This window comes from Chironomus tepperi, unplaced genomic scaffold (assembly GCF_022539635.2).
Source record: "Chironomus tepperi strain 1889 unplaced genomic scaffold, CSIRO-AGI_Ctep_v1 contig_376, whole genome shotgun sequence".
In the NCBI taxonomy this organism is placed as follows: Eukaryota; Metazoa; Arthropoda; class Insecta; order Diptera; family Chironomidae; genus Chironomus; species Chironomus tepperi.
The window spans coordinates 179,676-200,843 of NW_027226498.1; the positions used below are offsets into that span (position 1 = coordinate 179,676).

Here is a 21,168-nt window from a genome sequence, read left to right on the forward strand (position 1 = left end):
TTTTCAATAAAGTTTTTTTCTTTAAGTCTTTTGATCTTAACATTTCAATTTATTTATTTTTTTATTAGGTATATTAGGCTATATTTTAGTAATGAGATAATTTTTTCGCATGAAAAAACTAAAAATATTTTCAAATTAAATTTTTTGACCCAATTTGACAGAAAAGAGAAAAAATTCAAATTTTATTTTCAGAAACACTTCTTTGTTAGTTAAAATCTGTAAAGTGTATGATCATTTGTAAAAAAATAGTAGCTCTTTTTTTACTCTCGAGAGTGTGGATCATTTCCTCTCACGAGCGAGAGCGAAAGGTAATATAATTTAATTCATTTATCTTTCTGTTTTCCATCGTTTTGCTATTAAGCTTCGTAGGATTTTATTCTAGTTTTTAAATATTCGTGAGAAACAGCGAGAAATTGCATTTTATAACAACGGCTATTAAAATGTTACTCTCTTCATTTAGGGCTTTTTGTTTTATTTGTATTCGATCAAATTTTGCTTCAAGTATCTTTATGTTACCAATGATATCAACTTCTTTTAACCCAATAACAACAATCTCAAATGAATAAAATGAAAAGCTTTTTAGATCTTATTTAACTAAAAAAAAATAAAATAAAAATGAAGACAACTTTAAATTTATCAACAGAAATGTGAACATTTGTTTTGTAGTTGCTGTTAATTTATTTAGTAGGTAATTATAAAAAAATTTATGTGTTTATTTATAATTAAGATGATAATTTAATGCATTAGAATTTCTGTTTGAATTAAACGAGCATTTGTATCGCCTGGCATTCTATATGGAACTGATGCTGACATCACTGTTATTGCCTTTGCTTGTTCGCGAAGAAACCTCAATTTGTCATCAGAATTTCCTTCATTGAATCTTGAAATATCTTTATTTTTAATTGTAGTATACTTTTTGTAAATTATCTCCATAGTTGACAGCAAAATATCCGGAAGAATTTTGCACACTTCTCCGCCAGTTCTGTAATAAAATTTTTACAGCAATTCATTTAAAAAAAAATATTTATATAAATACTTTTTGAAATTCTGAACACAGACATCTACATCTTTCATATGCAAGGGTACAAGTTTAGTTTGGGCCAATATTTCCAAAGCTTCTTCGTGCTTGTTATCATGATAATATTGGAAAAACTGCATTAATATCTTGATAGTGTTGAATGTCTTCATTATTTGAGGGTCACATATAATTTCTTTTGATCTATATCGTTCACTAATTTCTACAGAAATTGTTTGTAATCTCTCTTTCATGGATCCTGGTTTCGTCTGTTGATGTACTACTTGCGACAGTAACGTAATTATGTATCGGAGAGTTTGCTCAGGATTCTAAAATATGATATGAAAATATGATTTAAATATTTTTACTAAATTTTGAATGGAAGAACGAACATATTTTTTCCCTATTTATTTTACAAAATGCATTAAAAAACATACCTCTGCTAAATCATACATCTTAATAGCATCCTCAAACAGTCCTTTTTTAACAAATTCATCTGCAATTCCGTTACATGCCGATTGTATATTTATAACATTATCAAACTGATCGATCAGTCCTCGAGATCGTATTCCGCTTAGCTGCATTCTTCCGAATATCAACTCATAATTAAGATTTTCAACAACTAAATCAGTGACGCATGTTAGGAAAAGATTCTTTCCATTTGAATCGGTTAAGTGTCTTAGAAAATAGTAATATTGAAGAGCTTCTCCTGGATCACTAATTTCAAACTTTTCGGTATACAGCATTATAAGTCGAGCAATATTTAAACGTCGTAGAGGTTTTGGATCTTCTATATCAACGCTTATTAGAGGTTCTAAAATGTTTCTTGGTGCTGTTATTAAATGTAACTCACTAAGAGCAAGAGCAAAATGAACTGCATGTGTTCGAAAACGTTCAAAACGGGATAAAAATTCAATGCCCGCTTCAAATTGTCCAGTAAGAGCTAAGACTTCAAAATACCTTTGCGGTTGTTCATCTGCTTTAAAATATTTCTCGCCATACTGCTCTAGTATTGTTCTTTGCAATGCTGGAAGTGTCAATTTGTCATTTGAATCAGTCGATACATTAGAAATGAGATAAAGTTGCATCCACAAATAATCTTCAAATGAAGAATTAAGTTCAGATTGCTCACTACATGATCCTAAAATTGCATAGACTGCTCTCTTATAAGGATCGCTCATACGAATCTTATGTTGTTTGTACTGCATTTTAATTTGAGATTTTATCTTTGCACTTATTTTTCCATCAGCACTCTTTAAAAGTTCTTCGATAGCTGTAAGAATGTCTTTTTGATCAGGCAGATTGTTTTCGAGACATTTCATAGCAGACTTATTATCTCCACACCTCATCGCGTAGAATACATTTGGCCACGGAAAGAAATTATCTCGTCTATCCTGCAATCCAATTAACTCATTCGGATTTCTTAGCTTTAAGTTCACAAATGCCTCTATAAGCTTGTAATTGCTGGGATCGCCTCCTCGTTGAGTTTCTTTTAAATGTTCAGAGATAACGGTTTGCATAAAAATACGAAAATGTTTTTCGAGATATTTTTTAGCTTGGTCAACAAATTCTGAGTTAAATCGATGCTTTGCTGGATCTTGATTTTTAGGTATTGGACGTACATTAGACATGAACTTGATAATATCCCACATTTCCATCGTCTTTTTATCGTTGAATGATTGGGCAACATTTGTAAATTTTTCAACGAGTGATGATCTCATAGCCCGATCAAAACGATTGTATTCAGTCACTTCCTTGGCATAAGCCATTTGAATTGAATTCAGTGAAGATTTAACAGTTCCAGACGTTTCATTAAGAATTGTTTGTTCAGGAAGTTTTCGGAAATCTATCCAATTCTGTGAAGGGCCTACAAGCGCATTCATAAGTTTAACTTTTTCCATATTCCATTCATTCATTATATGATCCCATTTTTGTGCTTGAGAGTTCTCAATGGACTGTATGTATATTAAATAAGCAATTGCGATTAGAAGAATTTTTATTACAATAAAAAAGAAAACTTACGCTCTTATTAACATCTTGAATAATTGATAATATAGCATTTTCCTTTTCGTTTTTTAAAAAGCTATGGATATCTGTATCGTAAACTGGATCTAGTGTCTCAAATGTCTTTCTAGCACTCAGTGTTTCTAAATTTTTGGAAATTTTCGGAAGATCAATTCCTTTAGATCCTAACAAAACATATCTAGAAAATGAAATGTACATTTATAAGCTCTTGCAAAATGATACTATCGTTAATTCACTCACGCTTGGACATCTTGTGCACTGGATGAAGAAGTTACTCTACTATGAAGCTACAAAAGAATAATTATTAAAATGTGCGCGCAAAAAAAATAATAATTTCGTATACCTCATTTGTTGCTTTTAATATCTGCGGCATTGAACGTTCCACCCGTGGCAAATCATCAGAATTTTGTGTTTCATTGACAAGTTTTTGCGCTTGTTGCATTAATGTCGTAAAATCCATGATTTAATGAATTTTAATTCAGTTTTGTCGGCTTGAAATATTCGAAGTAAGTGAATGACTAGGCCAATTACATGAAAAAACTGAATCGGTAAAGAACATTTGTTTAAAAATAAAATTGTCGTTGAAAACGAGACGAATTCTCTCGACGTGAATGAAAAGTAAACTCCTTACCTAGTTCAATTCTCTTCGTAGATAATATTGGACTGATCGATTTTGTAATTTTTCATCAGTAAATCAATCAATTACTGATCGATGGAACAAAAATGAGCTGAAGTGACTCGATAAGAACGAATCCTTTTGTAATTTTTTAGTTTAAAAAATAATAAGCAATGAAAATTTCTTTCTACAATGTATTTATTTATTTTTGTGATATTTTTTATTTTTAATATACCTAGATATTTATTAAAAATAATTTCAAAAAAGTACTTACATTAAAATACCTCCAAAATCTTGTAGACTTAGTTTAATAAAATTAAACTTAACAACGTTTTTTATTAAGGATTTTAAACATGAAATTTAATATTGCATTCTTCTCGTGCTAGTTAAATATTATTCAATTTTACACGCAATAAACTTTAGACGAGCCATGCTTTAATGCTGAAATAATATTTATAAGAAGAAAAAGATAATATGAAAAAATTCTTCAGATTATTGATAAAAAGTCATCACCATGAAATCAATGTTATTATTTTAATAATTCGACTTTTAATTTCATGTTGCTGAGTTATCCAACTTCTTGAAACGATACGACCTATTATAATACTTAAGCCTTTTAAAATTCTTCTCTCTCGATTCAGTACATCAGAATTCTGTAATAATTATAATCAAAATTCATTAATACTATTGTTAAATGCATCAATTAAGAATTCTTAGCTTCAGAGAAACATTTACTTGTGTTCTTTTAAAAGATGGAAAAAACCTACGTTTTCATTTGGCTTGACGAAATTATTTCAAGCAGATAGATGACGGCATTATTGACTTTCTGAAGCATAGATTTCTCAATCTCATTTGCACCTATCCCACCTCTCAGATATTTTTCATTTTTCTTAATGGTACAGCAGAATTTCATTTTTCATTCATTGGTCCACACATACATCCTAAAAATATTCGTAGAATTAACTAGCAAGATCTGAATGCAATTATTAAGCTCAATGTTTGGAGGTGTCTCTAACTTATTAAATTCTAAGCTTATTGTATGAAATTAAATTAATATAACAATATAATAATAATAATAAAAAAGAGATAATTGTAAAAAAAATCTGGTACCATCAATTATTTAGTGTGCTCTCACGAATTTGATGCATTTTGATGACAAACAGAGCAATATTCTAAAGATACTCGTCCAGTATTAATATGCAAGCAAATTCCAGGAATATCGGGTTCATCAAAATGATTTATTTGATAATGGGAATAGTTGTGTTCAGTAGATATTTCTGAAAATGGAGATGATTCTGACGATTGATCTAATGCAGGTATATCTATAAAATCATTCATCGAATTGAGCGGATTCTTCAAAATTTCATCCCATTCTGTAGCTATATTCTCAGCTTCTTCTAAATCTAACAAAAAAGAATCATTACATGAAGCTAAGAAAGGATCATTTATTTGTGTACTACCGTCATCGGAAGATGAATTACACGAAAGTGTATCAGATGATGATTTTGGCGAGTCAATTAAAACACGATTCGTATCCATTCCATTTTTTGTGTTAAGTGATTTTAAAATTGACACAATTTGTGTTTGGTTTTTTAACACTGACTTTAAATAATAAATTTCCTTGTTTAATTTTTTCATTTGAGAATTTTGTGTTTTAATTATTTTATGAAGTCTTCTATTCTTATCGTGAAGAATATTAACATCTTTTTCCAAATTCTCCATCATTTCCTTCTTTCTTTTTCGATTTTCACGAGCTAATAATGCATTTCTATTCTGGATTTTTAGATTCGGTACTCTTGTAGGTTTACGCTCTATTTTATGTCCACTTCCTCTATTTGTTCTCGAATTTTTAGCATCTGATTGATACTCACTGTCGTTATCATCGTCGTCATCAGAATATGATATGTTTGATCCAGTATAGTAAGTTTCGTCCTCTTGCAATTTCAAACTTGATGATCGGAGTTTTTTGCCAGTACTCATTATAAAACGTTTGTCGATTGGTGATTCGCAGAAAATTCAAGTCAAAAATTGGTCAATAATTATTGATCAAAGCTCTTATTCGTCGATTTACTTACACAATTTAGGTTGAGATGAAGCAAGTTGTGATATTCTGAAGTCTTGATATACAGGATAAGCTTAATTCTTAAATTTTTTTTCACAATTGAATGAAACTGTTTTTTTTCTTTATTTAAGATGGCGGAATCGGTTCTTTTTTTAAAAGATCGATTGAATCGGTTTGTAAACTAAATAAAATTTTAAAATTTAGGAAAATCAAAATTTTTAGTATATTTTCTATTATTTTATTAATTAATATGGCCTCAAACCGTCAAAGACGTGTAAATGCCGGAAACCGATATGCTAGGATACTAAATGAAGAAGAGGAAGATGACGATTTTTATAAAACACAGTATGGAGGATTTAGTGAAGAAAAAGCAGACGATGATTATTTGTAAGTATTAAATTTAATATAATATATTCAAAATATCTCGGAGTCCTTAAAAAGAGGCATCTGTATATTTTAGAGGAAATGAAGATGATCAAGATATTGTAGATTCTGATTTTTCAATTGATGAGAATGACGAACCTGTGAGTGATAAAGAAACGGAGGAACCAAAACAGAGACGGAAGAAAGTATTGACAAGAAGCTACAAAGAACCTTCTAAACAGATTAAAAAACCTCCACAAGCTGCAAAGAAAAAACACATTTCAAAGTCAACAAAAAAATCAATTTCAGCCGATTTTAAGAAATCTCTGAGAAAGTCAACAGCAGCAAAATCAGCGGCAACTCAACACAGAATTTTAGTACGGAATGAAGCGGAGAAACTGAAGCCAAAATCTGTGAAGGTTGATGAGAAAATACCTACTCAGGACGAACTTTTAAAAGAAGCAGAACTTACCGAAACAGAAAATTTAAAGTCACTCGAGAAATTCCGCAGAATGGAATTGGAAAAAAAGAAAGTTCGACCGACAAAAGCTAGCTCTTATACAGGAGCTATTATAAGATATCATTCAGTATCTATGCCAGTCATGAATGATTTTCCTCAATTATGGGAGCAGCAGCACGACGAGACAGAAGAAATGAAAAGAACAACAAGGAGAAGTAAACTAGCTGCAAATGATGCGGTTAAAACAGTCGGGAAAAATCGATGCGAACGGACGTTTATAACATTTGAAAATGATATTAATAATAAAATATTCGAGGAAATATTTCCACCAGCGCAAAAGAAACAGAGAAGAGGTAGTCAAATTTGCCCGATCACTAATTTACCAGCAAAATATTTCGATCCCATAACTAAACTCCCTTTCAATAATATCATGGCATTTAAAATCCTTCGAGAATCCTACTATCAAATGCTAGAAGTTAAAGCAAATCAGACTGATTCTGATGTTTTGGCGTGGCTGCAGTGGCGGAAAAAATCTAAAACCCAAATTAAATTAATTAAAACGGAACAATAAATTTTAAATTATTTTCATTGTTTATTTTATTATAAACATTAATTCGGAATTTTCATAATATTGTTTTTAGCGCATTTTTTTGAAACTAGTTCAAAAAAAATGTAGCTTAATAATGCACTTTGTTCGTTAATTTATTCGACAGATGTTAAAAACTCATTAGACACATAGACATCAACAACATAGCATCTATCGTTTTTAAGCAAATCCAGAAATTTAAAAGGAACTAGACTTTTTCATCTTTAAATAATGTGTTGCTATACATTAATTACGAAAATCTTGATTAAATTGACTATTTTTTATAATGATTTAAATAAATAGATTTAGAGAAAAACGGATTTGAAAATTTGCTTTCATTTGATTATGATACTGAATCTTGTTTCTTAGATCGTGGAAGAGACATAAGGCCAACGTTCGCTCACATTTATTAATCAATTACTAATCTCTATGACAAATATTTTTTTAGCGAGGAGTTTAAGGAATTCTTTTTTGATTAAGAAATTCATTTTCAGCTTTGCTATTTTTCGGCAAAACATAAAACGTTAAATAGCCATTATAAACGAAAAAGTTTTTACTACTTACAATATCTTTAATAGAGATGTGTGGATCGACTTTACAGATTTGAGATTTAGGACGACTTTCAAAATATATGTGAAGATTACCTGAACTTTTGTAGTTATGTTGAGATATTTCATCTGATGATAAGATATCTTCTAGACATTCGTTTAGAGTTTGCATTTCGTGAGCACTTTGTTGAATATCCGTAGTAGCAAATTCAGGGTAGCAGAAAACAATTGGCCAATAAATTGAACCATCCTGATCTAATGACACTGGAAACTGTTCAAGTGGTTCAATTTTGGGTTTTATAGTTTCATTTGATATTAGAGTGCTTAAATCTTGTATATTCTCAAACTTTACGTTTCTTTGAATTAAAGCCTTTATTAGTGATTGGAATTCTTGACGTTTTCTTTTCTCTTGCATCTGAATTTTTCGCTCATTCCTATGTTTTTCAGCTTTGAAAGCCTTTGCATTTTTTTGTAATTCGATCAATTCTTTGTTAGACGGATCTTCCAATAAAAATCTCTCGACATCCTTACATGCTTCATCGTATTTTTTCAGTTCTATACTGCACTTAATTATACGGAGCTTAACTTTATCATAATTACTTTTGTATTTTAATGCATTTTGACCATCAATATATGCCGACCGATAGTTTTTCAGGAAAAAATTAGCTAAGGATCTATTGTTATAGAGATTAGCAGTAAGTTCATTATGTTCATGATTGATGCTGTGATTTAAACCCTCTGTATAATTCATTATTGCAATTCTATATTTTTTATGTTTCATCCAATAGTTTCCGTCTTCTTTATATTTTTCTGCTAGCTCGAGTGGCGTATTTTCTTCAGGATCGAATTTCAATTGCTGCAAACCTTCTAACATTGGATGAATCTTATCTCCAGGTTCCGGTGCTTTTTTCATAAAAAATGGATGTCTGTCAAATTCCTAAAATTGCATTCCACGTGAAAAATAAATTCTTAAGCAAGATTGTTTATTCACCTCTTTCCAATTTTCTTCGGACCAACCATCTTTGTATCGTGTCTTTTCCAAAGAATCTATAAACTCGTCTAGTTCTTTATCTAGCTTCTCAGCCAATATAATTCTTTCGTCATCAGAAATTTTTGTTTTTGAGCTGCTCATTTCCATTCTTGTAAAATTTAATATCAAAACCGATTCTATTCGGAATCATTCATTTATGACGTCCAATGAGGGGCGACTTGATGGAAATCTTCTTTTCTTTAAAGCGCATTTTTGAATTTGAATTTGTTTCAAAAAAGTAGCTTATTAAATCGTTTTGTTCGTTCATTAGTAGAATACACAGGAGCCTAAATGCGATAATCAACAATTTTTCAAGTTTGTATAATGTTTGTAGATCGGAGAAAAATAGATATTTATTAAAACCAATGTGATCGTTGGAGTAAAAGTTTTTTAAAATTTTTGAAAAAAAAAATTTTTATTTGACGTCATGTATGAATCATCCATTTCCGATTGAAAAGCTTTATTGTTTTTTTTTTATTATTAAATTATTTTATAATAATGTCGTTTATTTAATATTAACTATCAGCAATTTTGTCTGTGACAGCACATAATTTATTAAACAGTTCAAAATAATATAATATAATATAATATAATGGTATATATAATATTGATAATTGTATAAAACATGAACATTTAGTTAACTAATTAACTATTAATTAACTAATTTAGAATCGAGATGTGGAAGCTTCCAAGCTCTTTTTGCAATCAGAGAGAGGGTATATATATAAATTTATCGTTTACTTAATGAGGTAAACTGTCCTTAATATCTCTTTAATCATTTGTTACTCATGAATTAAAAGTTCTGGAGAACCGACGACTTCCGGAAGATCAACAAACCCTGTACCGGAACTAATAAAATGTTTTTGTGGTATTTGCGAAACATGGTTTAAGCGAAAAAGCATAGAGTATGCATTAAAATCAAACGGTGAAGCAATTCTCAGAGATGGTGATTCACGGAATATACTCAAGAAGTTTATAGCTTATCACAAGGCTGGCTCCAATTTCAAAACACCTGTAGAAGAAATTATTGAATGTTTTGAACTAGTACAAGATATACTTAATGGTGAAAAGGATTTAGAAGAAAATCGTTCTGATTTAGACGATCTTTGCTACACAGAGTATTGGGTAATTAGTTTATTTTAATTTTTTTTGTCATGTTTTACTCTAAAACTTGCTTATTTTAGGAAGATAATCTCACAAAAGCAATTGACGATGGTACAACTGACGATTATTTTCACGATTTGATCCGTGAATCGGGCATCAGGCTTGAAAATAGCAAAGAATATTCAATGTTTAAAGAGGAATTAAAAAAAAAGCTAAAACTAAAGTAAGTGATAACAAATCAACGGAGCATCACATAATGTCCTTAATTTACATATTTTTTTATTTATTTAAAGTATAAATCTGTAATATTTAAATTAAAATGTTATGGAAATGCCTTGTAAACAGTTTAAAGTAAAATAAAGAAATGAAGCTTAATTTCTCAGGCAGCATTAAATTATGAATGAAAAAATGCACTTTTTATTTTTTAATTGATGAAAAAGGTAATATTTTAATTAAGATAAATTGGATTAAATAGTAAGCATTAACATAAGATGAAAAAAATGAAAATTTCGCTCATTAAATGTTGTATACGCAATTATTCCATTCATTAAATCAACCAATACATTCATTTTAAAATTATGACAAAAGAAAATTAAGATGATTTGTTTTAGGTAGTTTCCAAATTGTAGACATTATATTATATGATTTGAATGTAGAAAAAGGAAAAGCTTAAAAATGTGTATATATTTAGCAAATAATGCAATTTAAATACGATCTGTTGCGCGTAATTTTTCTTCGACAGATTCCTTTGAAGCTTCGGACAAATCGGATGCTTGAATGTATTTTTGAACACCAACAAGTGACTTCTTGAGTGCATCAAAAGAACTTGCGTACAACATCTTCATTTTGATCTTTGCTGTATCTGGACACCACAAAAGGAGAAATAATTTTTGTTTCTTAGACGATTCAGTTGTGCCTTGATGCTGATGCATATACTCAAAATCGAACAAGCCGTAGCGACATTCGCCAGTTCCTCCTTTTTGCAAATCATCCAAAAATTGATCATATTCAGCTTCGCGTTCTCCAATCACTTCAACATCAATTTGCTTCTCATCGACAATATTGAAAATTACATAGCGATGTTTCTTGTCTTTTTTAATCTCTTCAAAGATTATCTTGCATTTATCAGCAACTGAGTAATATCATTTTTTTTTTGTAAATGTGTGTGTCATTTTTTTGGGCGGAAGAAAAAAAATTGCAAACAAAAATGTTTTTAAATTTTTCTTTTTAAATTCCATAAATATATGTAACTTGATATTTGCAACACAATATTATGCTTACCTTCAACTCCACTAGCCATTTTTTATAATTTTAAATTGAAGTTTTACAGCAAAAATTGAGAAAGAAAATTTAATGGTGATTTCAATTGAAAAATTACACACCGGCTGTTTTTTGAATCGGTTCTTAATTTTGAAAACCGTTATTAATTTTAAATAAAAAAAAAATAACATTACTCATTTAAAAAAAAACAATTGTCTGTTATGAATTAGATAGGTCGACCAAAATGGACAAAAATCGTTACAACTAGTCATTAACTAGACATTGCCTCGTCTTTAATTAGTGTTAACGTGATTATATCCACTCGGAGTAAGTATAATTTTATTACATCTGCACTAAATTATACATTTATAATTACTACATAGAGCATTCTTAGTGGTTAAGGTCTTGTAAAATTGTACTCTTTAGCAGTAAGAAAAGCATGAAATTTCGCTCTGGTTAATTGACATAATGTCGCGAAACAATGGATTAAAATTATCAATAATGCAACTAAAATGCAAACGATAGCTGTCTGACCAGGATAATTCCAATTAAGAATCGAATAAATATAGTCCCTTCCCATTGCATCAGTTCCACCAGTATAAAAGTATACTAGAGAAAATACTAAATAACAAAATCCTCCAGAAATGGGATAAATAAAGTGCAGAAAATGAATAGGATGTAAAACAACGCATATTTCAATGAACATAAAGATTGAATTTGACGAATGGATTAGGAAATCGTGAAGAGTCAAAATCCCTATAATAATAAGAAATAATGATAAATTAATTAATAAATTATTTTTTTTTACTTTTATATGTATACCTGATTGCCAATCATATAATGCTGACCAATAAACTATTGTAATCATGAATGCAAGTATTATTGACATGTTCGAAAAAATCCAGAAGAATTTGTAACTGAATGATTCAGAATCGATTTTAATTATATCAAAATGATATAATGTGATGAATATAGCAGCATATAAAGTAAAGATCGTAACCAGTAAAATTCCAAGATTAGTTAAATATATGAAGAAATAAATGTTTGTTGTTGGGTTTTGCAATAACGAGTATGTTAGTACAAAAATGAAAAATATACAGAGAGTCCATCGATATGTTAAGAATATCCAACTCTTAGCACTTTTTTGCCATTGAGACTTCAAAAACACTTCAGGATTTTCGTGAAACAATTTAATAGAACGAATAGATAGTCGTCTAATTTTAAATAGCATCTTGAAAAGCTGAATATAAACTAAAATAAAATAGCAAAACGTTAGCAGATTTAGGTATGTTTAGATGTATTGCCAATAAAAATTACTGATAATTTTTTATATGATAAACTTGTGATAATTGATAAAGAGCCTTGTTCATTTATAGGGACAAGTAAATAGTAACGGTATAATAAAACACATTCTAATAATTCTTAAAATAACTTGAACATTATAAAATAATCTACATTATTAAAGACCGAACGGTTTTCGAAATTTTAAAAACTAAGTTTTAATTTCTTTGTTAAATCAATATCTAGCATTTGGATTATTAAACATTCTTCTTTATAATATATACTTTTCAAGTATTTTAATTGCTTTTTATTTCCGTTTTAGTTAATAAATATTTACACCCATAGAACCCTGTAGAACCACTCAAATTCAATTTAGGTAAAAATGCGCTTTTGTATACAATTACTTTTCAACTTTATTCTATTTAACCGATTTGTGTTATACAAAACCGATTTGCTAAAAATTTCGTCAAGTCATTCAAAAATTTATTATAATTCATAAATTTCACTCTAATTTAGTAAAATACAGTGCAAAAAATGTCACAAACTGCTGTAGGAACATATTTGAGCGAGCAAAAGCGTACAAGCGATAAAGAACTGGCTGAAGAATGGGGAACATTGGAAGAATTGTATAATGAAAAGTAAGAAAGATAATCATTAATCAAATTAAACATTCTTAATTCCAATTTACATAAAATTTTAGACTTTATAATGAATTAACATTGAAACTGGACTCTTTTGTTAAGACTCCAAAAATGCAGAATGAGCAAGCACTCATCCAGCTATACACAAACTTTATCCAATCGTTCGAAACAAAAATCAATCCATTCTATCTGGTTGAGATTCTTTCAGTAATTATTGGACATATGAGTGATAAAAAGGAAGCAGTTGCTTTTATTGAAAAGTTAAAGGAAAAAGTCAAAATGTGCGATGAGGCACACAATTTTTGCCAAGTTCTTCAAGGCCAAATCTACTTAGAATTCCTTAATGATCTTGATGCTACAAAGAAAATTATTGAAGATTTGAGAGGAACATTAGATGAGGCTGTAAATGTTACGCCTGTTCATGGAAAATACTACCTACTTGCATCGCAATATTATCGTCTGATAGGACAGCATGCTGATTATTATAGATCATCATTGCAATTCCTAGGATGTTCTATTGATAGCTTTCCAAAAGATCAATGGGCTCAACAGGCTTTCTTTTTAGGATTAGCAGCGTTGCTTGGTGAAGGTATTTACAATATTGGGGAATTATTGTCACATCAAATTATTGATTCTCTTACTGGAACCGAATATGAATGGTTAATTGAACTATTGAAAGCATTTAACAGTGGTGATATTGTTAAATTTGAACAAATGAAGCCTCAATGGTCTCAGATGGCTGATTTAGCAGCACAAGAAACAAAGCTGCGTCAAAAAATTTCACTATTGTGCTTAATGGAAATGACTTTCAAACGTCCAGCTAATAATCGTACCATAACATTCACGGAAATCGCTAATGAAACCAGGTTGCCTGTTAAAGAGGTTGAACATCTCATCATGAAAGCATTAGCTCAAGGATTAGTCCGAGGCGCAATTGATCAAGTTTCAGGAAATGTTAATATGACATGGGTAGCTCCTCGAGTTCTCGATAGAAATCATATATCTGGAATGGCAAACACCCTCGAAGTTTGGATTCAATCTATAACAACAATGGAAAAATTGATCGAATCCAGAGCATCTGAAATCCTTACTAATTGAAAATTTTCAACATGATTATGTTTTAAATTTAAATAAAGAAAAATATTCATTATTCATAGATATTAATTTTCTTTGTTATTTGTCTTCCCATCTTATGCATCGCTTTTAGCACATTTTTGAAACTTTTTTCAAAAAGGTAGCTTAGGTAGGTAATAAATCTCAGTAGGGTTTGGGGTCGTTCACTTATTACGTTACGCAAAAAAAAACGAATTTCTAGACCCCCCCTTCCCAGATTTATTCTATGGTGATTTTTTTTAATCTCAGGATCGGAGAAATGGTTTGTTGGTAATCAATGACTCGATAAAAACGAGTACTTCTGTAATTTTTTAAAAACAAATGCGCATTTTTTTATATTAGTTTTATTTATTAACATGAATTAACATTTAGCAACCAAAACTTTCAGCAATCAAATATTCAAACAACGTAGCTTTTTCTCAGGAACTCTCGATGAATGAGCAAATGTAACATTCCGATTAAGTGTTTCGTGATGATCTCTTTGAACTCTTGCTGGTTGTTGTCCCATCACTGATATAATACAAATTTTACGTCTTATCATTTCTTCTCTCACTAATTTCTCTAAAGTAAATAGATGTTCATCTTCTGCATGAGGGATTTCTTCACGCATAAACATAGCTAGCCTTAATAAATATTCAATATTATGTCCACTATTTCCCGAAGCATTCACTATTTGCTGTGCAATTACATCAGAATTATCATCTCCTAACCAATAATTATTAAACGGATTGGCAGTAGCAATATATAAAACAACTAAAAAAGCCTCCCCAGTTATGCCTGAAGATTCACTAGCCACACGAGGATAAAATTTTGTATGTTTTATTTCATATCCTCCTAGAGTGCATTCCCTTTGCTCCAAATACTGTAAAGCGTAATCTCCTGTTACTTTAAACGCACATCCCCAAGTTATACTAGTTTTGTCTTCTACTAGCGTAACTACTCGGCCAGGCTATAACAAGAAATAAATAAATTATTCAGTGTTTTGTGTAGGTTTACCTAATTTAAAAATAATATGAAATTTAATATTTATTACGTGTGTGCTATGCGAATGATAAGATTTTTTGTGTCATGATCATACTCTAATATTTTGAATTCTCTTTTTATATACACACTTGTATTTTATCAGCAATCTATAAATAAATTTTTTCTGTCTGGCTTTTGTCTACTTTTGATTTACGGACCTTTATGTTATCAAGTTAGATCAAAATTTAAAGAAAGCGAATATGCGCAATAAATTTTGAATTTGCGATTAAATTAAAATTCGGTTATCACTTTTGCTACTTTTAAATTTTCTATTTTTCCTTCATCTGTCAAGGTTTTATTTTTTGACAAATTTTATATTGGAACAAAAATAGAAAATAGTTGCAGTATATTAAAATAATGGAAATTATTTTATTTTTGAGATCGCACATGGTCACTTTTAAAACGTGCAATCTATGAAATACTTTTATAAATTTTCATCAGAAAATATTCCTTGAAAAAAAATGTCCAATCCTGGTTAATTCTACATCAATTTTTTCCTATATTGATTAATTAAATTATGATTGAACGAGAACATATTGAATGACGTAGTTTTATATTCCAAGTTCTAAGTCCAAAGTAAGTGTATAGCACGTGTAAGGAAATCGAATTGTATTGTCTATTGTCTCAAAGGCATTAAATTATTTGTAAAAGCTTACATTTTCTACTGTGCCTCGGTGAGTTACATTTCCTTGCCAAAATTTACGAGAATAGCCACGAACATCTACAATGATTTAACGTAAAAGAAAATCATATATGTACATAGTGACTTGTATTACTTTAAAGTGTTACGTACATCCAGTTAAACATTCAGCATATTCAAATCCTGGATTCCAGATTAAAGAGCCATATCCAAAAATGTATACAGAATTAGAACGATTCGTATTAGCTGTAGTGTTATCACTATCACAGTCGCGAAATATGTTGTAATCCACATCCATTTTTATAAAATTATTATAAGTATTTCTGCTACACTTTTTATGTTGCGTTTTTTGTTTTTTTGAAAAAATCGAGGAAGTTCCAATTGATTTAATAAAGTAAGAGAATACTTTTAATGTTTTCGCTTCACCATTGTACAATTTTTTTTTAAATATGCATAATACAATTTATTAGCTTTTTTGCATGATTAATTTTGTCAAGAATTTATTATTAATTTTGTGTTGCCTCAAAAAATCACTGATAATACGTTTTAATATTTCGCTCGAATTTTCCTTAATATAATATTGTCTGAACACACGGTCAGATGATAAATGAATGAAATAGAAGATTTTCGTTTCATTTTCTCGCGCTCTGTCTTTCATTTTTTTATTTTATTTACTAAACTTTAATTTCTCTCATTTTTATTTTTGTATTATTTGTTCAATATATCTAATGACTAGAAGCAAAAGTTAAGTTATTAACTAATACAAGTGTACAATACATTAATTGGTTGTTTTAATATTTGGCAAAAACTATATAGGTATCTGTAGAAAAAAAACTTTTTCAAGAAGATCCAGCTTTTTTTCTACCTTTATCAAATTTATGAAAGGTCATGTCAATGATGTAAAAAAAATCCAAATTGCGTCATACGATATTCCAAAAAAGAAGATGAAGAAGTATGTGATGCCTTCTTTTCTGATAAACTTTCATATTTACTTTTGCAATTATTTAATTTGATGCTTACCAATGGTAAGTTACCATCATATAATATACATTAATAAAGTTTTGCTCGGCAATAGCTCTTCCATGACGAAGAAAACATTGAGCCAGTAATAACGAGAGAGAAACATTTGATTTTTTTTCTCAGAGATATCATATTCTCTTCCTTTATTCATGGTCTTTTTAAGTTCAATAAAAACTTTAAAAAAAAATTGAAGCAATATGATGCGATCTTGATTAAAATAATAATAAAAAATATGTATAAATAAATAAAGCATAAAACATCTTTAAAAAATGTATTATTAAATGGTAATAATTATATTTCGGTATTTTTTGTGCTAAAAACATTAAAAATATAATGTTAAAATATACAATAAGTATAAGAAAATTAAATATTATTATTAATTAAAGAAATAATAAAAAGTGTAAAAAATTTTTAAGTTTATGCTGTTTTGTTTAGAAAAGATAAGTACCTAAAAAATGCGCGTATTTTTTATATCAGGGTTTTAAACGTTCCTTTTTTTCGTTATAAGACAGTCTTATAAAGGAAAATAAATCAGATTAAATCAAAAAACAAAACGCCATTTCATTGCTTAATATTTATATATTAATTAAAAGAAAAGCAAAACAAGCGTGTAAAAAAATAGAAATTAGACAGTATAGAAATTTATCAGGAGCACAAATAAAAAAAAGTGTAATAAAATCTTTAACAAAGTTAATCCGCAGGTTTATTATTATAATAAAAGTTTCAAAAGCGAGCTAGTATGGTACAGCGGCTTATAAAAATAATATCAAGTTAAAAAGTGAAGCCAAAAAATCCATTAAAAAATTACAAATAACATGTCAAAGACAGAAGAAAACTACTTAGAAGTGATCACAATCACCCAGCAAAATAGTAATAATGATGACGATTATTCGGAAATCATTGAATATGAACCTGAAAACGACGAAAATGGGATTGTTTATGAATACATTGAGGTTGAAGAAGAGCAAAATGAAAGCGTAAAAGAATTGATTCATATTCAAAAACAAGAAACAGCTAATTATGAAACAATTCCACAACAAGATAATGATGAGGATATGCAGTTATTGAAAATACAGAAGAATGAAGTGGATATTAGTTATCAATCTATCATACGCAGTACAAATGAGGACAAATTTAAATGCATAAATCGAATCTGCAAGAAAAACAACATCAGCTTTGATAACCAGGAAGAACTAAATGTGCATAATGAAAAACATATTTTGCAATATAGCAACTCAATATGTCCCATTTGTAACAAAGTTCTAGCAAATCAAACAAAACTTTCAAATCATATTGAGTTGAGACATACACCAAAAAATTATACCTGTGATCAATGTGGAAAAGTCTTCAGAAGTAAAGATAATTTAAGACTTCACATGACTCATCATCGAAAGTACTTCTATGTTGAGTGTAGAGCTTGTAATCGTGGATATAAAAGTGTACAGTCACTGCGATATCATTTGAGACAACACTTTGAGCATCACCAATGTGAAGCCTGTGGAAGGTGAGAATATCCAAATGAGAATATCTTAACATGAAATGCTGTAACTTTTTTAATATTTTAGAGTATTTGAACATAAAAAACTACTCTTGGGTCATGTTGCTGCGATTCATAATCAGGATCTTCAAGTACAATGTAGATTTTGTACACGGATGTTTGCAAGAAGCGACGTAAGAGATGCTCACGAGCGAGAAATACATAAGAATGGAATGATTGGATCACATTTTCGTTGCAATGAATGTAACGCTGCTTTTGATCTAAGAGATGAGCTCATGAGTCATAAAATATTGAGCCATTTCAGTGGTGTCATTCATACTTGTGAGGTAATATTCTTTCTTTAACCGTTATCAAATATACATTGTCATGATATCGTTTTGCAGGAATGTGGTAAAAACTTCAAAAAAAAGAGTTTGTTAGATCTTCACATGAATGTTCACAGAAAAAAGACAATTCAATGTGAAATTTGTAAGCAAATGTTTACCTTCATCACTGGCTTAAATAAGCATAAAAAAATGGGAAGATGTAAGGGACCCCCACTAGAAACATTAGCAGACAGTATGACAAAGGAAGAAATAGCTAAAATAGCTAAACAACAATTAATGGAAATCACTGTAAATCCAAAAAAAGCTAATGATGATGATGAGATGAATTTTGTATTCGACGATGAAGACATTATAACTATAAACAAAGATGTGAGTGTTAAAAAGAAACCTGGAAGGAAGCCAAAATTATTGGATGTCAATCAGATGAGTGACATAAAGTCTGAAATTAAGATAGAACCAGTAAAAGATAAAAAGGAAAATAAACATTCAATCGTAGTGAGAAATTTAACGGAAGAGGAAATACAAGACCAACAAGAAGAATTAACTTCTCCACAAGAAATTTTGAAAAGCTCTAGTGGAAGAATAATTAAACGCAAACTTCCTCCAGTAATAACATCTACATTTTATCGTACATCCAATTTTCAAAAACGTCAAAATATACCTTTAATATGCGATTTTTGTGGTGATAACTTTGAAAGTAAAACATCTTTAATTACACATTTAAATCATCATTTGCATGTGAAACAATCTGAAAAAATGTATGATGATTCGTTTGAAAATACATTTATTACAAAGCAGGAAAAAGATCTTGAACAAACATTGAGCATTAATAAGGAAAAAAAATTTGCTTGCGATATTTGTGATAAACGCTATCTAACTAAACATCTTCTTTCCATTCATAAGAAGTCACATGCAAATCTAAAAGAATTTAAATGCAATAATGAAAATTGCTTTTTTGAAACAAACTCGCCATATGATTTAAATAATCATATTAAACGAATCCACAATCCTACCAGGCCATTTAAATGCTCAGAATGCGATAAAAAATTTAAACGTCGTTGCGATATGATTAATCATAAAAAGTCTGTTCACACAAATGTTAGAACTTATGTTAAATGTCCGGTTTGCGAAACTATTATTCTAGAGAAAGGATTACAAAGTCATATGATAAATCGTCATTCAGAAAAGGCTCAGCAAAAACCATATGAATGCACCATTTGTGGTAAACGAGAAAGATATGAAAAAGTGCTTCAAAGACACTATTATGCAGTCCATGAGCCGAAAGATCGAGGAGTTTTATATCAATGTCCTGATTGTCCAGCATCTTTTTATCGGCGACGTGGTAAGTTTTATTATTAAAAAACGAGGTAAAATAAAAAAAGGTTTATTGGACTTATTTTTCAGATGCAACATCGCACTCGTTTGTTCATTATGAAGGTGAAATATTTGAATGCTTTACATGCAACAATAAATACAAAACTAAGAAAGAATTAAGTAATCATGAGTACACGCACAGCCAATCACAATATCCTTGCTCTATTTGTAATCAAGTATTTCAAACCAAATCTGGACGAGGTAAGTTCATAGCTTAAATGGAATCATAATATCAAAAAATAATGTGATATTTTCAATTTTAGGAAAGCACATGAAAAAGCACACTGAACCAGGAGCAATACCATTTGTTAAAAAAGAGGACGGTGATATTGATGACGGCACTGATGAAGTTATATATGAAGAATATGAAATGCTTGAAGAAGTTGAACACTATGTAAACGTCATTTAATTTTTTTAAATGTTTTTTACTCTTAATTTTTTTCATCATTTATCACATTTTACAAAATTAAAATTGTTCAAATTACAAATTACAGCGAAATATTTTTAGGGAAAAAAACTTGTGAAATTAATGTTTTTTTTTTTTTTTTAAATGATAGAAAATTATCATTTTCACATATTTTTAATTTTTTCTCTGATTATAAAATTTAAATGATTATTTATCATTCGTATTCCTATTACGAAATATTACAACATATTATTTCTTAGTCATGATAATTTTTCAACAAAAATTTAATGAACTTTATAAAAAGTTCAGATTTTTTAACACGCTTTTTATTATTCATACATTCAGATTGATAATACAGAATTTTTCCAAAATAATAATGGATTTTCCTTTTTCATATCTCTATGTATCTCACTGCCTATTTAAATTTCTAATTTCATGAAATATGAAATATATTTTTTAGAATAAAGAAATAAGATATAAATATACAAGAAAAAATCACTTTAATTAAAATAAAATTTGCAAATCAGTAACTAACGATTCAGCAACACATTTTGTACTGTACTTTAATTGATTTTTTTTTATTTAGGTATAGATGATTAAGGTCGATTTTTTATTTGACCCATTAGTTAAAATTTTTAAACAAATGAAAATAAAAAATTAAAAGATAGCTTTCCCTTCAGAAAATATGAAAAGATAGCTCAATACTGCACTGGCAAATTCGATGATATTGTACATCATCCCGCATACGAGAAAAATTCGCCTTTAATAACCTAATAG

The 21,168-nt window shown here is 29.2% G+C and overlaps 9 protein-coding genes across 15 annotated transcripts; 4 read left to right on the forward strand and 5 right to left on the reverse strand.

The window, feature by feature from the left end:
- Positions 1 to 626: 626 nt before the first annotated feature.
- LOC139095908 (nuclear pore complex protein Nup93-1-like) lies at positions 627 to 3,554 on the reverse strand. The gene is made up of 6 exons (XM_070647452.1): positions 3,384 to 3,554; positions 3,281 to 3,327; positions 3,038 to 3,218; positions 1,453 to 2,970; positions 1,037 to 1,344; positions 627 to 982 (listed from the first exon to the last, which is right to left on the reverse strand). Exons 1-6 carry the CDS (start codon positions 3,498 to 3,500, stop codon positions 736 to 738), a joined length of 2,418 nt encoding a protein of 805 aa, XP_070503553.1. The 5' UTR covers positions 3,501 to 3,554; the 3' UTR covers positions 627 to 735.
- Positions 3,555 to 3,906: 352 nt separating this feature from the next.
- Positions 3,907 to 5,869, reverse strand: LOC139095846 (CREB/ATF bZIP transcription factor-like). Of its 4 annotated transcripts, none has more exons than XR_011544900.1 (4): positions 5,117 to 5,867; positions 4,767 to 5,059; positions 4,524 to 4,597; positions 3,907 to 4,309 (listed from the first exon to the last, which is right to left on the reverse strand). XR_011544900.1 is itself a non-coding variant. In XM_070647370.1 (2 exons), exons 1-2 carry the CDS (start codon positions 5,634 to 5,636, stop codon positions 4,788 to 4,790), a joined length of 786 nt encoding a protein of 261 aa, XP_070503471.1. In that variant the 5' UTR covers positions 5,637 to 5,869; the 3' UTR covers positions 4,655 to 4,787. The 4 variants fall into 4 exon arrangements, 2 of the variants coding, with proteins under 2 accessions (XP_070503471.1, XP_070503470.1); XR_011544899.1 differs by having other exon boundaries at positions 3,908 to 4,309; positions 4,424 to 4,597; XM_070647370.1 differs by lacking the exons at positions 3,907 to 4,309; positions 4,524 to 4,597 and having other exon boundaries at positions 4,655 to 5,053; positions 5,117 to 5,869.
- On the forward strand, positions 5,645 to 7,154 carry LOC139095845 (vacuolar protein sorting-associated protein 72 homolog). The gene is made up of 2 exons (XM_070647368.1): positions 5,645 to 6,105; positions 6,179 to 7,154. Exons 1-2 carry the CDS (start codon positions 5,969 to 5,971, stop codon positions 7,110 to 7,112), a joined length of 1,071 nt encoding a protein of 356 aa, XP_070503469.1. The 5' UTR covers positions 5,645 to 5,968; the 3' UTR covers positions 7,113 to 7,154.
- Positions 7,114 to 8,957, reverse strand: Dpit47 (DNA polymerase interacting tpr containing protein of 47kD). Its single transcript, XM_070647367.1, has 2 exons — positions 8,667 to 8,957; positions 7,114 to 8,612 (listed from the first exon to the last, which is right to left on the reverse strand). Exons 1-2 carry the CDS (start codon positions 8,811 to 8,813, stop codon positions 7,584 to 7,586), a joined length of 1,176 nt encoding a protein of 391 aa, XP_070503468.1. The 5' UTR covers positions 8,814 to 8,957; the 3' UTR covers positions 7,114 to 7,583.
- A 199-nt stretch (positions 8,958 to 9,156) lies between these two features.
- On the forward strand, positions 9,157 to 10,184 carry LOC139095887 (uncharacterized). Its single transcript, XM_070647427.1, has 4 exons — positions 9,157 to 9,300; positions 9,375 to 9,421; positions 9,506 to 9,830; positions 9,890 to 10,184. The coding sequence occupies exons 1-4, from the start codon at positions 9,298 to 9,300 to the stop codon at positions 10,034 to 10,036; spliced, it is 522 nt and encodes a 173-aa protein (XP_070503528.1). The 5' UTR covers positions 9,157 to 9,297; the 3' UTR covers positions 10,037 to 10,184.
- Positions 10,185 to 10,223: 39 nt separating this feature from the next.
- On the reverse strand, positions 10,224 to 11,462 carry LOC139095888 (cofilin/actin-depolymerizing factor homolog). Its single transcript, XM_070647428.1, has 2 exons — positions 11,091 to 11,462; positions 10,224 to 10,941 (listed from the first exon to the last, which is right to left on the reverse strand). Exons 1-2 carry the CDS (start codon positions 11,107 to 11,109, stop codon positions 10,514 to 10,516), a joined length of 447 nt encoding a protein of 148 aa, XP_070503529.1. The 5' UTR covers positions 11,110 to 11,462; the 3' UTR covers positions 10,224 to 10,513.
- A 721-nt stretch (positions 11,463 to 12,183) lies between these two features.
- Positions 12,184 to 14,149, forward strand: Rpn9 (regulatory particle non-ATPase 9). Of its 2 annotated transcripts, XM_070647425.1 has the most exons (4): positions 12,184 to 12,354; positions 12,673 to 12,726; positions 12,867 to 12,988; positions 13,051 to 14,149. In XM_070647425.1, the coding sequence occupies exons 3-4, from the start codon at positions 12,885 to 12,887 to the stop codon at positions 14,087 to 14,089; spliced, it is 1,143 nt and encodes a 380-aa protein (XP_070503526.1). In that variant the 5' UTR covers positions 12,184 to 12,354; positions 12,673 to 12,726; positions 12,867 to 12,884; the 3' UTR covers positions 14,090 to 14,149. The 2 variants fall into 2 exon arrangements, with proteins under 2 accessions (XP_070503526.1, XP_070503527.1); XM_070647426.1 differs by lacking the exon at positions 12,673 to 12,726.
- Positions 14,150 to 14,432: 283 nt separating this feature from the next.
- LOC139095713 (glutathione-specific gamma-glutamylcyclotransferase 1) lies at positions 14,433 to 16,566 on the reverse strand. Its single transcript, XM_070647174.1, has 3 exons — positions 15,921 to 16,566; positions 15,784 to 15,848; positions 14,433 to 15,053 (listed from the first exon to the last, which is right to left on the reverse strand). Exons 1-3 carry the CDS (start codon positions 16,063 to 16,065, stop codon positions 14,496 to 14,498), a joined length of 768 nt encoding a protein of 255 aa, XP_070503275.1. The 5' UTR covers positions 16,066 to 16,566; the 3' UTR covers positions 14,433 to 14,495.
- On the forward strand, positions 16,483 to 20,790 carry LOC139095711 (zinc finger protein 493-like). 3 transcript variants are annotated; one of them, XM_070647171.1, is made up of 7 exons: positions 16,493 to 16,511; positions 16,584 to 17,071; positions 17,489 to 18,291; positions 18,353 to 18,611; positions 18,669 to 19,953; positions 20,016 to 20,186; positions 20,249 to 20,790. In XM_070647171.1, exons 3-7 carry the CDS (start codon positions 17,603 to 17,605, stop codon positions 20,392 to 20,394), a joined length of 2,550 nt encoding a protein of 849 aa, XP_070503272.1. In that variant the 5' UTR covers positions 16,493 to 16,511; positions 16,584 to 17,071; positions 17,489 to 17,602; the 3' UTR covers positions 20,395 to 20,790. The 3 variants fall into 3 exon arrangements, with proteins under 3 accessions (XP_070503271.1, XP_070503273.1, XP_070503272.1); XM_070647170.1 differs by having other exon boundaries at positions 16,483 to 17,071; XM_070647172.1 differs by having other exon boundaries at positions 16,483 to 16,792.
- Positions 20,791 to 21,168: the final 378 nt, after the last annotated feature.

Excerpts from the sequence above, each read along its gene's own strand:
- LOC139095908 (XM_070647452.1), bottom strand. The coding sequence starts at position 3,500 with ATGGATTTTACGACATTAATGCAACAAGCGCAAAAACTTGTCAATGAA. Across the intron at positions 2,971-3,037 it reads TTCAAGATGTTAATAAGAGC|TCCATTGAGAACTCTCAAGC; the intron begins GTAAGTTTTCTT and ends ATATACATACAG. Across the intron at positions 1,345-1,452 it reads AGATGTATGATTTAGCAGAG|AATCCTGAGCAAACTCTCCG; the intron begins GTATGTTTTTTA and ends ATCATATTTTAG.
- LOC139095846 (XM_070647369.1), bottom strand. The coding sequence starts at position 5,636 with ATGAGTACTGGCAAAAAACTCCGATCATCAAGTTTGAAATTGCAAGAG. Across the intron at positions 5,060-5,116 it reads TAATTCATCTTCCGATGACG|ATTTAGAAGAAGCTGAGAAT; the intron begins GTAGTACACAAA and ends CTTTTTTGTTAG.
- LOC139095845 (XM_070647368.1), top strand. The coding sequence starts at position 5,969 with ATGGCCTCAAACCGTCAAAGACGTGTAAATGCCGGAAACCGATATGCT. Across the intron at positions 6,106-6,178 it reads AAAGCAGACGATGATTATTT|AGGAAATGAAGATGATCAAG; the intron begins GTAAGTATTAAA and ends TGTATATTTTAG.
- Dpit47 (XM_070647367.1), bottom strand. The coding sequence starts at position 8,813 with ATGGAAATGAGCAGCTCAAAAACAAAAATTTCTGATGACGAAAGAATT. Across the intron at positions 8,613-8,666 it reads CCGAAGAAAATTGGAAAGAG|GAATTTGACAGACATCCATT; the intron begins GTGAATAAACAA and ends ATGCAATTTTAG.
- LOC139095887 (XM_070647427.1), top strand. Across the intron at positions 9,422-9,505 it reads TTTTTGCAATCAGAGAGAGG|TTCTGGAGAACCGACGACTT; the intron begins GTATATATATAA and ends ATGAATTAAAAG. Across the intron at positions 9,831-9,889 it reads TTTGCTACACAGAGTATTGG|GAAGATAATCTCACAAAAGC; the intron begins GTAATTAGTTTA and ends TGCTTATTTTAG.
- Rpn9 (XM_070647425.1), top strand. The coding sequence starts at position 12,885 with ATGTCACAAACTGCTGTAGGAACATATTTGAGCGAGCAAAAGCGTACA. Across the intron at positions 12,989-13,050 it reads GAAGAATTGTATAATGAAAA|ACTTTATAATGAATTAACAT; the intron begins GTAAGAAAGATA and ends ATAAAATTTTAG.
- LOC139095713 (XM_070647174.1), bottom strand. The coding sequence starts at position 16,065 with ATGGATGTGGATTACAACATATTTCGCGACTGTGATAGTGATAACACT. Across the intron at positions 15,849-15,920 it reads TGCTGAATGTTTAACTGGAT|ATGTTCGTGGCTATTCTCGT; the intron begins GTACGTAACACT and ends AAATCATTGTAG. Across the intron at positions 15,054-15,783 it reads ACCGAGGCACAGTAGAAAAT|CCTGGCCGAGTAGTTACGCT; the intron begins GTAAGCTTTTAC and ends TTCTTGTTATAG.
- LOC139095711 (XM_070647170.1), top strand. The coding sequence starts at position 17,603 with ATGTCAAAGACAGAAGAAAACTACTTAGAAGTGATCACAATCACCCAG. Across the intron at positions 18,292-18,352 it reads CAATGTGAAGCCTGTGGAAG|AGTATTTGAACATAAAAAAC; the intron begins GTGAGAATATCC and ends TTAATATTTTAG. Across the intron at positions 20,187-20,248 it reads TCAAACCAAATCTGGACGAG|GAAAGCACATGAAAAAGCAC; the intron begins GTAAGTTCATAG and ends TTTCAATTTTAG.